The sequence below is a fragment of the Crinia signifera genome, chromosome 7, assembly GCF_055691185.1.
Source record: "Crinia signifera chromosome 7, ASM5569118v1, whole genome shotgun sequence".
NCBI classification, from domain to species: domain Eukaryota; kingdom Metazoa; phylum Chordata; class Amphibia; order Anura; family Myobatrachidae; genus Crinia; species Crinia signifera.
The window spans coordinates 160184826-160199602 of NC_139223.1; the positions used below are offsets into that span (position 1 = coordinate 160184826).

The 14777-nt window shown below is 46.7% G+C and overlaps 1 protein-coding gene across 5 annotated transcripts in view; it reads right to left on the bottom strand.

The window, feature by feature from the left end:
- Positions 1 to 14777, bottom strand: part of PARD3B (par-3 family cell polarity regulator beta) — a 777127-nt gene that overhangs the window by 471521 nt on the left and 290829 nt on the right. For all 5 annotated transcript variants that reach the window (XM_083154121.1, XM_083154120.1, XM_083154119.1 and 2 more), the window contains exons 12-13: positions 11652 to 11822; positions 8771 to 8852 (exon numbers count right to left, since the gene is read on the bottom strand). In XM_083154121.1, coding sequence (XP_083010247.1) covers positions 8771 to 8852; positions 11652 to 11822 — 253 coding nt within the window. The remainder of the gene's footprint in view (positions 1 to 8770; positions 8853 to 11651; positions 11823 to 14777) is intronic.

The following is a 14777-nucleotide window of genomic DNA, read 5'->3' on the forward strand; positions in this document are numbered from 1 at the left end:
TAGCATCGTCTACAGCACGTGTCACAGACGGGGTGTTTGTAGGAACACCGTACAGTCCTCCGTCCCCCCCTTATGTAGCATCGTCCACAGCACGTGTCACAGACGGGGTGTTTGTAGGAACACCGTACAGTCCTCGGTCCCCCCTTATGTAGCATCGTCTACAGCACGTGTCACAGACGGGGTGTTTGTAGGAACACCGTACAGTCCTCCGTCCCCCCTTATGTAGCATCATCCACAGCACGTGTCACAGACGGAGTGTTTGTAGGAACACCGTACAGTCCCCCATCCCCCCCTTATGTAGCATCGTCTACAGCACGTGTCACAGACGGGGTGTTTGTAGGAACACCGTACAGTCCTACGTCCCCCCTTATGTAGCATCGTCCACAGCACGTGTCACAGACGGGGAGTTTGTAGGAACACCGTACAGTCCTCCGCCCCCCTTATGTAGCATCGTCCACAGCACGTGTCACAGACGGGGTGTTAGTAGGAACACCGTACAGTCCTCCGTCCCCCTTATGTAGCATCGTCCACAGCAGGTGTCACAGACAGGGTGTTTGTAGGAACACCATACGGTCCTACGTCCCCCCTTATGTAGCATCGTCCACAGCACGTGTCACAGACGGGGTGTTTGTAGGAACACCGTAGAGTCCTCCGTCCCCTTATGTAGCATCGTCCACAGCACGTGTCACAGACGGGGTGTTTGTAGGAACACTGTACAGTTCTCCGCCCCCCCCCCCCCTTATGTAGCATCGTCCACAGCACGTGTCACAGACGGAGTGTTTGTAGGAACACCGTACAGTCCTCCGCCCCCCCTTATGTAGCATCGTCCACAGCACGTGTCACAGACGGGGTGTTAGTAGGAACACCGTACAGTCCTCCGTCCCCCCTTATGTAGCATCGTCCACAGCAGGTGTCACAGACAGGGTGTTTGTAGGAACACCATACGGTCCTACGTCCCCCTTATGTAGCATCGTCCACAGCACGTGTCACAGACTGGGTGTTTGTAGGAACACCGTAGAGTCCTCCGTCCCCCCTTATGTAGCATCGTCCACAGCACGTGTCACAGACGGGGTGTTTGTAGGAACACTGTACAGTTCTCCGCCCCCCCCCCCCCTTATGTAGCATCGTCCACAGCACGTGTCACAGACGGAGTGTTTGTAGGAACACCGTACAGTCCTCCGTCCCCCCTTATGTAGCATCGTCCACAGCACGTGTCACAGACGGGGTGTTTGTAGGAACACCGTACAGTCCTCGGTCCCCCCCTTATGTAGCATCGTCTACAGCACGTGTCACAGACAGGGTGTTTGTAGGAACACCGTACAGTCCTCCGTCCCCCCTTATGTAGCATCGTCTACAGCACGTGTCACAGACGGGGTGTTTGTAGGAACATCGTACAGTCCTCGGTCCCCCCCTTATGTAGCATCGTCTACAGCACGTGTCACAGATGGGGTGTTTGTAGGAACACCGTACAGTCCTCCGCCCCCCCTTATGTAGCATCGTCCACAGCACGTGTCACAGACGGGGTGTTTGTAGGAACACCGTACAGTCCTACGTCCCCCCTTATGTAGCATCGTCTACAGCACGTGTCACAGACAGGGTGTTTGTAGGAACACCGTACAGTCCTCCGTCCCCCCTTATGTAGCATCGTCCACAGCACGTGTCACAGACAGGGTGTTTGTAGGAACACCGTACAGTCCTCCGTCCCCCTTATGTAGCATCGTCCACAGCACGTGTCACAGACGGGGTGTTTGTAGGAACACCGTACAGTCCTCCGTACCCCCCTTATGTAGCATCGTCCACAGCACGTGTCACAGACGGGGTGTTTGTAGGAACACCGTACAGTCCTACGTCCCCCCCTTATGTAGCATCGTCTACAGCACGTGTCACAGACGGGGTGTTTGTAGGAACACCGTACAGTCCTCCGTCCCCCCTTATGTAGCATCGTCTACAGCACGTGTCACAGACAGGTGTTTGTAGGAACACCGTACAGTCCTACGTCCCCCCCTTATGTAGCATCGTCTACAGCACGTGTCACAGACGGAGTGTTTGTAGGAACACCCATAGGACACGGTAAGAATGGAGTATTTCTAAAGCAGATCATTGTCCCTCAGAAGTAATATCCAGAACAGAAGATACTCTCAGAGTGGAATGTTCTGATTCATCCACCGCAGAGCGCGCAAATCATACACAATATAAATCAGTAGGTTGTCAGTGCGGCCATGATAGGAGAGATGATACGGGGGACAAAGCGGAGATAAAATGGTTACACCATGCACCAAAGCAAATGGCTACGTGCAGGAACACCAGGTGCAAGACAAACACAGGAATCGCTGCATGTTGGGAGCGGCAGAGACGTTCCGCGCCACAGGACCATTTATACGCCCTGGGAAAGCCGCTGGGGGTCACGTTATATTCATGTGAGAGACAAACAGTTTCAGTTTGTACACAATCAGATCAGTAAGAGAACACAGTGTAGACATTATATATATATACATATATATACATACATACACACACACACACACACACACACACACATACATATATCCCAAGGATGACCGGCACTCCTCGCACTCCTGTTATTAGTTGCCCGGGTGCCTTCCTAAATGGGGGATCCACCAGGTATACGATGCAAAGAACAGGCGTCACTCCGGGGCTTGTGTGAAAAAATCTTTAATTTGAGGTGGTCAACGCCGTTTCGGGTGTTACCCCGTCGCCAGCTCAGGAGCTTTGGTCCTGACGACGGGGTAACACCCGAAACGGCGTTGACTGCCTCACATTAAAGAGTGACGCCTGTTCTTTGCATAGTACACATACACACAACCCTCCATGCCGACCAATCCGTTTCGTCCTCATCACTATTACCAACACAGAGGAGATGCATTTAGTCGCGGGTGAGCCAAACATTGCTTTAAGGCTTAAGGTTCATTTATTTGTCTGGAGCCAACTAACCTAAAATCTATTTCTGCGTAACTTAGAACTCCAGCCGAGCGTGATCACAATGGCTGCCTCGTCCACTTACAAACCCACGAATTGCGCTCCAGTTGCAGAAAGCCATTCGTTCTATTGGTGGAAGACATCAAAGCGCCCATGCAGCTTGGGAAAACCTCGCTGCACTGCAGTGTGTTCCAATTTTACATTACAGTGTAAGAAAAAGCTACATGCAGAAGCAGCCAGTATTTACCCTGCATGCAAACATAACACATCCCCCCTTATATTGTAACATGGTTTGTTCCAGGTGCTGAGTTACTTGTTATTGGAATTTCTCAGATGTTAAATGCACATTTCACTCTCCTCAGTGACGTGTGACTGAGTATTACATCTGTGCCTACATATAGGGGTCAGGTAGAAAGCTCAACTACATCAGAAGAAACAGCAACATTTGCTTGTAAAATCCAGACGGATGATTCTCGCACGGAATAAATCTCATCCCACGGTGCTAAAGCTGAATAACAGACAGGAGGGAGAACAAGACCACGCACTTCAAAACACGTCCATTACTGAGTGCAGGAAAGGGAGCAGGAGAATCTATCGGAGTACTGACAGGGTCAGACACAAACCCAAGACATGAAACGGAGTCATTCTGCTGGATCCCGCCAGTACTGACAGTGTAGCCCTGAGATACTCAACAAAGGGATTCCCATTATAGTAACCTAGAACGTTACAAAGGAGGTAGTCTCACCGACACGGAGTCAGATTCTCCGCATGGACAAAATACTTCAATAACAGAAGAAAGCGCGTTACTGAGCAAGGGCAATTTATGATGTAGGAAACTCTCGCCCCAGTGCCTCTGTTCTCTCCAGCGCTTCAATGGCGGAGTTCTGCTTCATAAGGGGGGCATTAGCTCTGGTGTAGTTGTGCAAACTGTTACCGACCGAGCAGCCACCTAAATCCAAAATATATTGGGGTGGTTACACTACACTTTTTTACTAATATTACACTTTCTAATTTTTTTCTCCTGTGTTGCAACCCACACCCGTGCCACACGCCTCACCCGTGCCACGCGCCTCAACCGTGCCACACGCCTCACCCCTAGCTTTTGCTTATTTCATATTAACTCAGGGTACTTGTGAGTTATCTGGGCGTCCGATTTTTTGATTGTATGCCTTAAGTTAAGGCATACAATCAGATGCGATGCGATACGATATCGCATCGCATCGCATCGCATGCGACCAACGGATGCGATGACCCGATTTTTCCATAGGAATCAATGTTAAAATGGACTGAGTCCATTTTAACATGGAATTCAATGGGAAAAAGGGGTCCTTTTCATACCCCTACTATCCAAGTGGGCATGGAGTTGGATATAAACCTGTGGCGAGCGTAGCGAGCCACCGAGCCCGAAGCGTGGCGAGCGAAGCGAGCCCCGCGAGGGGGCGGTATTCCGTGTCCCCTCGCGGGGCTCGCTACGCTCGCCACGCTTCGGGCTCGGTGGGCTCGCTACGCTCGCCACAGGTTTATATCCAACTCCATGCCCACTTGGATAGTAGGGGTATGAAAAGGACCCCTTTTTCCCATTGAATTCCATGTTAAAATGGACTCAGTCCATTTTAACATTGATTCCTATGGAAAAATCGGGTCATCGCATCGCATCGCATCCGATGGTCGCATGCGATGCGATGTCCCGATCCGACCCGATTTAAAAATCGGACGCCCGGATAACTCACAAGTACCTAACTCAGTAACACTTTATTTTCTCAGTCGAGTGCTGCCCTGCGGTGACCGGCTTTCTCTAGGTTTTTTTTCTTTTTTTTTTGGGGGGGGGGGGGGGGGGGGGGGGGTCCACGTCCTGGATTTAAGCTTAGTATTTGGGACCCACCAGAAATGAGGTCACCTGGACGCTGGTATTTCTTGCCCAATAAATATACCAGTAACCTTGATCAATATTAGAGTGTATTATAATTATTGTGGAGTGCGCATCAGCACTGTATGTTTGCTTATTTGTAGAACTACAAGTCCCAGCACCGCTTAATGTGTGTGTACCATATAATAACAAAGAGGTAGAAGGGCCCTGCTCATAGATCACACTACACACAGTGCATATTACACCACATTAGTGCCCTATACGTAGGTTACAGTGCATACCGAGGCCTCGAGGGGAAAATAATCTTCCCTCATACAGCCAGCATAGCACCAAGTCACGCGGTGTAATCAGAGAGCGGTCTCTACGTACAGTGACAGCACAAACGCTGGACTTCCACACATCCAGCAACGAGGATTACCTCAGGCAAGCTGGAAATAAACATTACACGAGCGGATAATTGCTCTGCGCTTCTCTAACCAGTCAGGAGTTACGGATCCATATGTCCCGGCCTGTAAAGCGCTTCCAGGGACGAGATGATTTATCTCATCACAGTATAATACTGCGGAGGCGATGTTCCGTCAGACATTCCAGCGTACAAGACAGCGGTTTTGGGAAAAAAGAACAGTATTTACATTTCAGTGACACGTTCTAATAAATAAATGTGAAAAGTGGCGTTTTCTTACAAGTGTTTACCCAGAACCCTTCCTGAGGTCACAGAACAAAGCGGATCGGACGCAGATTTATGTTAAACATACACCAGCTACGTTCAGTACTGGGCAGCAAGGCCAAAAGAAAATGTAAAATATGCAGACAAACGGCGGCCGGACACGGCGTCTGCCGGATCATTTGTTTTGGATGATCTTCGCGTTAACGACAGCTGAGGGGAACCGGTTCTGTAGTCATGGAAACGGCGCTGTGGGCAGATATTCAAAACTAAGACTTGCTTAAAAATACTGTGCATGTCAGTGTAATATACAGAAGCGGTGGCGCCCGCCAGATCCCGGCGCTCTAGGCAGCTGCCCCAATGGTAGAGTTGGGGGAAAACGAGGGCTGTATTTAATATATTAGCACTAATTATGTAATGTCTGGGCTGCCTGAGGTGGACTTACTGGCAAGGTACAGCCGGTGTATCTGACAAAAGGGCGCTAACCACAGCGTTAATAAATCCAGCGATGCCATAAAGCTGCAGCATAAATGACTTCCCGACACTTTCATTTCAGGCCTCACCCTGCCATTCAGGATGGGTCACTCGTCAGGGGGCCGCAGGATTGCCCCTTGCCAGCCCGTGCGCGACAGAGCGCCATATACGGTCATGTGACGCACCAGGGAATGCTAACTAAGCAGCACTTTCTGTTGGCAGGCAGCGGTGTATTGCTGGTCTTTGTTGTGGAGGCGTGAGATTGTCAGGAGAATTGTGTGTATTTGGTAGAGGATTAGGGAACAGCTGTAATAATGTTATTGCTCCTACAGTGACTTTATTTCCATCCCTGCACTTGTGCTGCCCCATGTATCTGCTGGCTAGAATACAATGCATACTCTGAGTCAGCTCCTACCTACTACAGACCCCCCCCCCCCCCATCATCCCCTCGCTGGGCATTAACCGCTTCCAGCCCAGGGGCCTGCAGTTATGGGTAATACACATATTACACCAATTGCTTTATGGGAGAGCACGCAGCCATTTCTGTACGGTGCAACAACTTATACACGGGAATCACCCCCCTACCCCCATCATCCCCTCGCTGGGCATTAACCGCTTCCAGCCCGGGGGCCTGCAGTTATGGGTAATACAAATATTACACCAATGCTTTATGGGAGAGCATGCAGCCATCTCTGTACGGTGCAACAACTTATACAGGGGAATAACCCCCCTACCCCCATCATCCACGCGCCGCTGCGCATTAACCACTTCCAGCCCGGAGGCCTGCAGTTATGTGTAACACAAATATTACACCAATGCTTTATGGGAGAGCATGCAGCCATTTCTGTAACTTATACAGGGGAATAACACCCCCCCCCCCCCCACACACACACACATGCACACACCCGCATTACAGATATTTTCACTCCGTTTATCGCTTGATGCTCCTCGGAATCTAAGCCAGAGGCTTATGTCTGCCCATTACAGGGTGCTGCCAATCTGACCATCAGTATCCTGTCATAAAGCTTGGTATGTTGCCCATAATAGGTAAAGGTGGTCACACATCCCCTTATACGGGCAAAATGGCACCTGCGTGGCCCTAAAACCATACGGGCCTGACACATTTTACTGCGGCCAAACCTCATCGGGAAATCTGTTCTGTGCGATAATGTTCATGCACACGGCGTCTATACATACATACAGACATACATACATGAATACAGACATACATACATACAGACATACATACATAATAAAGACATACATACATACAGACAGACATACACATACATACATACATGAATACAGACATACATACAGACAGACATACACATACATACAGACATACACATACATACAGACATATATACATACATACAGTATATAATGCTCTTTCTCCTACAGGTAATAGCATACATACATACATACTGTACATACAGACATACATATATATATACATACATACAGACAGACAGACATACAGACAGACATACATATAGACATACTGTACATACATACAGACATACTGTACATATATACATACATACAGACATACATATAGACATACAGACATACATATAGACATACTGTACATACATACAGACATACTGTACATATATACATACATACAGACATACATACAGACATACTGTACATATATACATACATACAGACATACATATATACATCCTTCATACATACATACAGACATACTGTACATATATATATATATATATATATATACATATACATACATACATATATACATACATACATACTTATATACATACAGACATACTGTACATATATATACATACATACATACATACTGTACATATATACATACATACATACTGTACATATATACATACATACAGACAGACAGACATACTGTACATATATACATACATACAGACATACATACTGTACATATATACATACATACAGACATACATACATACAGACATACATACTTATATACATACAGACATACTGAACATATATACATACAGACATACATATACACATACATACCACATACATACAGACATACATATATACATCCTTCATACATACAGACATACTGTACACACACACATATATATATATATATATATATACACATACATATATACATACATACAGACATACTGTACATATATACATACAGACATACATATATATACAGACATGCTGTACATATATACATACAGACATACATACATACATACTGAACATATATACATACAGACATACATATACACATACATACAGACATACATATATACATCCTTCATATATACAGACATACATATATACATACTTCCTTATATACATACAGACATACTGTACATATATACATACATACTGTACATATATACATACAGTATATAATGTTCTTTCTCCTACAGAGATGGCGGGATGTTCTAACCTCTTGCGGTAGATCGCACCACCTACCGTGCCGCCATTATTCGCATCTGCAATGAGGGCATCTCTGCCAACAGCGGGCACTGCAGTCCTGGCACATTCATACGCACGGAGGTGCACCAGGGAAGGGCTGTCTAGTGATCTCCCCTGAATGAGGCCCATTATGTCTGGTTATTGGGACAGTTTTATTTTAGTACCTTGTCGCATTTATAATATATTATCCCCAGGTATAAACTTTGTATTACTATGGTCACGGATATATATTGTTATTCCTGTGTATTTACCATCAGAAGAGAAACCAGACTGCGCCTCTGTAATCAGGTTGAACATAATATATACGGACACAGTGTTTGGGTTGAACATCCTTTGACGGGGTAAAGAAATGAATTGCAGACACGTACCATTAACCCTGTCCTGCCAGCCGTTGTGTCCAGCCCCAGCCGCGTTCTCCGGACTCTGTTTTACCACAAGTCCTGAGTGCTCCTAAAAAGAGATGAGAAGATTCAATACAAAGCAGTAACCGCAACCGCACGGCAGCTGCGGCGCCCATCTGCGCATTTCACGCGTTTCTGCAAAGCCTGTTCACCAAAATACATCACTGTATGGTTCCGGCATTTGTGGTATATAGATCCGGCGCTCACATTGTGGGGGCACAGGCCCAGGAGAAACCACGCCACTCATTATAAAGGATATTTTCTTACTTAGTTGGGGTTTGTAGGGGGAAAGCCAGCAGCACGGGGAGAGGATGAGGAGGTAAAGGCACCATATACCGTAACGCGTAGCGGCAAGTACGCAGAGAGTAAAGCTGCCCATACACTGGGGTGATTCCAGGGCAATTTGGTCGCTTTTTCTATCCGATTCCAGGGAGAAATCGGATTAAAAAAAACCAGTGCTCGGACAAATGCTGCCCGGCGTCACAAAGCATCGCAGGATACAGCCCGGCGTCACACAGCATCGCAGGATACAGACAGCTGGTTACATAGACATTATTCTGCTATACGTAAAATAGCGCAGATCACACAATATACACAGTATACAATGTCTCTCATTAAATGTCACAATCGATCTCCCAACAACTGATCAGCCAGCAGCCTAATTAAAGTCTTCAGCTTGTAAAGCAGCTGTCATGGCGGCATCCATTAGTGTCTAAGCCAATAAAAAGAGAATGGATTGTGAAAGCTACTGCGCCCGTCCAGCGATGCGATGCATTAGGCCTCACGTTTATTTTATTATTTTACTTTTGGAGGGGAGGGGAGGGGAGGGGGGGCTGGACTGGCGGGTAAATGGAATTACAATTGAACGTCCAGCACCATATAAAAATTAATTTCTGTTTAAAGAGGAGTCTGATTGAATCCCGGCTTCATTATAGATGCGCTGAGCGAAGGCATCTGGGCCGCACGGAGATCACAGCCGCGCAGCCATGATTCATCCAGGACAAATATATGTTGACTGTTTAAGTGCGGCCCGTCAGTCTGGTGGCCCGCGGTAGGTCACATCGCCGGGGCTGATGGGAGATCGAACTGATTTATTGGCTTTCTGCCTCCCGCGACTCCCGGCTCCTCCTCTCCTATTAATCCACATGGGAATCGCTGTCATGGAACTAAAAGCAGATTATGTATATCTGCATCACATCGGAGAGATAGGTGATGTACTAGAAATCCCAGCATTGCTCCGCTGATGATTGTTAATATTACACTGCGGTATAATCATGGAGGAAGGAGATGGTGCCAGGACCGATGATACTATCTATCACACAATCAGTGAAGCATACCATGTGCACGGGTAAACCGCCACCGTGAGGGGACTGCGTTTACCACCCATCAGTTTGACTGCAGGAAGCCAACGTGTGCGGATGGTAACCGACCATTTTCTGGGTGTGCCCATGCAAAACTCATTGCTTGTGTTGTGCTTTCGACCCGACATGTCGACCTTTTAATGTGTTGACATATGGCCTGTCGACCAATAGTGGTTGACCGAATGGCTTTTAAGCTTCTTATTGGCTATAGGGGGAGGAGCCATACCGGTCTGCATAGAGGTCTATTGATATGGCGGACCGCATGGTTTACCTCCTGGTGAGAAGCTGATATAAGGTTCCTGCCAGCATCATATATGGATCTCCGTGGTCATTGATACTATAGCGCACACTAGGGATGGGTAATCATATGATGTTTCATCGGTAACATCGGATTTATGGTTCCAATGTTCGATGTTTAACCCTGCAATGTTGAGGATCCAATGTTTCATCTACATCGCTAGATTTCTCCCCCGATGTTTTTCTCAATCTTCCAATGTGTCAATGTGTGCTGCTTTCAATGCTTTGCAGCCAGCTCACTCTCTCCTTGATTTATATTCATTAAAAACTTAAGAGACTGATAAAAAAAAAACATGAACAAACATGACAGTATCACTGCTGGCTGGGCTTTCATATGTGTGTGTGGCTGTGTGCTGCTGCGGTGGGTGGTAGCTGACAGTGAAAGACAGTCTGGCCAGCCATTCAGCAGCAGCACACAGGACAGCCCCACCCCTGCCTCACTGCAACTGGTGCTGTTAGTAAGTCACTGGTTGCTATGATGGCTGGCTCTGCAGCTATTGGGAAAATTTGGGGGCCAGTTTGAAAGTATGCTGGACTGGAGTCTCCCCTTCCCCAATTTCTGTTATTCTCCTCCCAGTTTTTATTTTGTTTTATCCACCTGTATTGTGAGGCCCATAATTTATGTACCCCAATAGTAGATTCCTATTTTGCTAAAAGAGTTTTTTTCAATGTACTATGTGATTGTTCTATGTAGTATGTTCTATAAGCACTGTGTGTACAGTTTTCTTTGTTATTTTCTATGATTAACATAAGTTATTAGCCTGTTGCTACAGTTAAAAATCTAGGTAAAAATAGCAGATTGTGAGTTGTTGCAATAAAGTTTTGATAGTTAACGCTTCATGTTTTTTTTCCTTCCGTAACAAATTTGATTTACCACAAAACATGAATCATATATCCATTGTGTGTGTGTAAACTGTAAGCCTCCAACAAGATAAACTTAATAGAGGGATTATTTATCATTTCAGAAGCTTATTAGTGTATTATATGCTTTGGTAACCAATTTAATAAAAAAAAAATCGAAACATCGGTTAACATCGGTTAACATCGGGTTCACAGTACCAATGTTTAGGTCTAAATGATGTTTTGCAATCAATGTTGAAAAACATCATTTGACCGATGTTTTCTTTCGATGTCCCATCCCTAGCGCACACCTATTCTGCAGCGCTGTACAGGCAATGTACAATACTCACGTCCACCTGTCTGTCCAGCTTGCGCAGGACCACCAGCTGGATCATCCCTCGGACATTCCCCTCATTGGACATGGACCTCCGCAGTGTCTCCATAGCTTCACGGTTTGTCTTGCCCAGGAGACTCTCCCCGTTCACAGCCAGAAGTTGGTCATTCACCCGCAGGCGGCCATCCTGGGGAACAGTAACCAGACCACACGTCACCACCACCATGGTACCACCACAACTCCCCACCATCATGTTACACCCCCCCCATTAACAACCACAATGTTACCCCCACACCTCACAACCACCATGTTTCCATCACACATCTTCACATTGTCTGAAGTGGGAGAAGTCAGGAACCAATCACACGACTCCGTGCCTGGTACTAATATAGTAATATTCTGCAGCGGTATAGTATATATCAGTGTTCATTCTAGCACCCGCCATATTTGAAAACCCATGCAGTTTCTCTTCTCTGCCTGGGGTGTCGCTGTCTGCTGTGGTGTTTCTAGCACAGGTCTGGTTTGCATATCAGTGCTGATATACAGACCACACTGGGCTAGAAGCACTACAGCAACACCCCAGGCAGAGAAGAGGATGGGTTTTTTAAATATGGCAGGTGCTAGAATGAACACTATATATAGTGGTGTAACAGCAATGTATGGGGAAGGGGTGATATAAGTACAGAGAATGTTTGTTGTACAGATGACAGACTTGGCGACTGATTGCGTGCGCAGCTCTCCCAGCGGACAGGGCTTATTTCCCATTGTGATCCCAGTTATCTCATTTGAGTGCTGCTTTATTGTATTTTATAATGAAATGAAAGGCAGCAATACTCCCTTTGCGTAAATGAGCATCGAGTGGTATCGGAAACCCATTCATTCACAGAAATGCTTCTGAACAGAGCGAGAATGAATGTTTGGGGACAGATTTATGTATCGTCAGGCGCTCCTGAAAGTCAATATACAGACAACGCAATGAGCTTCATCAAACAAGTCTAATGCAACCTTAATCTAAAGGCAGCTAATTAAAATGTCAACACCACTACAGTACATCATAACTGACCTTGTGCCACCGTGCCGCTGCAGAACAGAGCGCGCATTACTCATCTACGTAGGGGAATTAATGAATGAGGCAGCCATACTGTGTCCCCCATCTACCCTACAGTAACATGGAGGACCGGCCTAACAGCACATGATTAGGATTTACAGTAACCTCTGACCACTCCGCTGCGGAGTGACCGGATGCATCGCAGGATTGGCTTGTTAGGAGCTCATTTCATTACATGCTAGTGCGCATCCCACATATTGTAAGGACTACGTAGTGACAGTGCAGGTTTTCAGGATGTCCATGCTAGGGCGCATCCCACATATTGTAAGGACTATGTAGTGACAGTGCAGGTTTTCAGGATGTCCATGCTAGGGCGCATCCCACATATTGTAAGGAATACGTAGTGACAGTGCAGGTTTTCAGGATGTCCATGCTAGGGCGCATTCCACATATTGTAAGGACTTTGTAGTGACAGTGCAGGTTTTCAGGATGTCCATGCTAGGGCGCATCCCACATATTGTAAGGACTACGTAGTGACAGTGCAGGTTTTTCAGGATGTCCATGCTAGGCGCATCCCACATATTGTAAAGACTACGTAGTGACAGTGCAGGTTTTCAGGATGTCCATGCTAGGGCGCATCCCACATACTGTAAGGACTACGTAGTGACAGTGCAGGTTTTCAGGATGTCCATGCTAGGGCGCATCCCACATATTGTAAGGACTACGTAGTGACAGTGCAGGTTTTCAGGATGTCCATGCTAGGGCGCATCCCACATACTGTAAGGACTATGTAGTGACAGTGCAGGTTTTCAGGATATCCATGCTAGGGCGCATCCCACATATTGTAAGGACTATGTAGTGACAGTGCAGGTTTTCAGGATGTCCATGCTAGGGCGCATCCCACATACTGTAAGGACTATGTAGTGACAGTGCAGGTTTTCAGGATGTCCATGCTAGGGCGCATCCCACATATTGTAAGGAATACGTAGTGACAGTGCAGGTTTTCAGGATGTCCATGCTAGGGCGCATCCCACATATTGTAAGGACTATGTAGTGACAGTGCAGGTTTTCAGGATGTCCATGCTAGGGCGCATCCCACATATTGTAAGGAATACGTAGTGACAGTGCAGGTTTTCAGGATGTCCATGCTAGGGCGCATCCCACATATTGTAAGGACTATGTAGTGACAGTGCAGGTTTTCAGGATATCCATGCTAGGGCGCATCCCACATATTGTAAGGAATACGTAGTGACAGTGCAGGTTTTCAGGATGTCCATGCTAGGGCGCATCCCACATATTGTAAGGACTATGTAGTGACAGTGCAGGTTTTCAGGATGTCCATGCTAGGGCGCATCCCACATATTGTAAGGACTATGTAGTGACAGTGCAGGTTTTCAGGATATGCATGCTAGGGCGCATCCCACATATTGTAAGGACTATGTAGTGACAGTGCAGGTTTTCAGGATGTCCATGCTAGGGCGCATCCCACATATTGTAAGGACTACGTAGTGACAGTGCAGGTTTTCAGGATATCCATGCTAGGGCGCATCCCACATATTGTAAATACTATGTAGTGACAGTGCAGGTTTTCAGGATGTCCATGCTAGGGCGCATCCCACATACTGTAAGGACTATGTAGTGACAGTGCAGGTTTTCAGGATATCCATGCTAGGGCGCATCCCACATATTGTAAGGACTATGTAGTGACAGTGCAGTTTTTCAGGATGTCCATGCTAGGGCGCATCCCACATATTGTAAGGACTACGTAGTGACAGTGCAGGTTTTCAGGCTGTCCATGCTAGGGCGCATCCCACATATTGTAAGGACTATGTAGTGACAGTGCAGGTTTTCAGGATGTCCATGCTAGGGCGCATCCCACATATTGTAAGGACTTTGTAGTGACAGTGCAGGTTTTCAGGATGTCCATGCTAGGGCGCATCCCACATATTGTAAGGACTACGTAGTGACAGTGCAGGTTTTCAGGATGTCCATGCTAGGGCGCATCCCACATACTGTAAGGACTACGTAGTGACAGTGCAGGTTTTCAGGATGTCCATGCTAGGGCGCATCCCACATATTGTAAGGACTACGTAG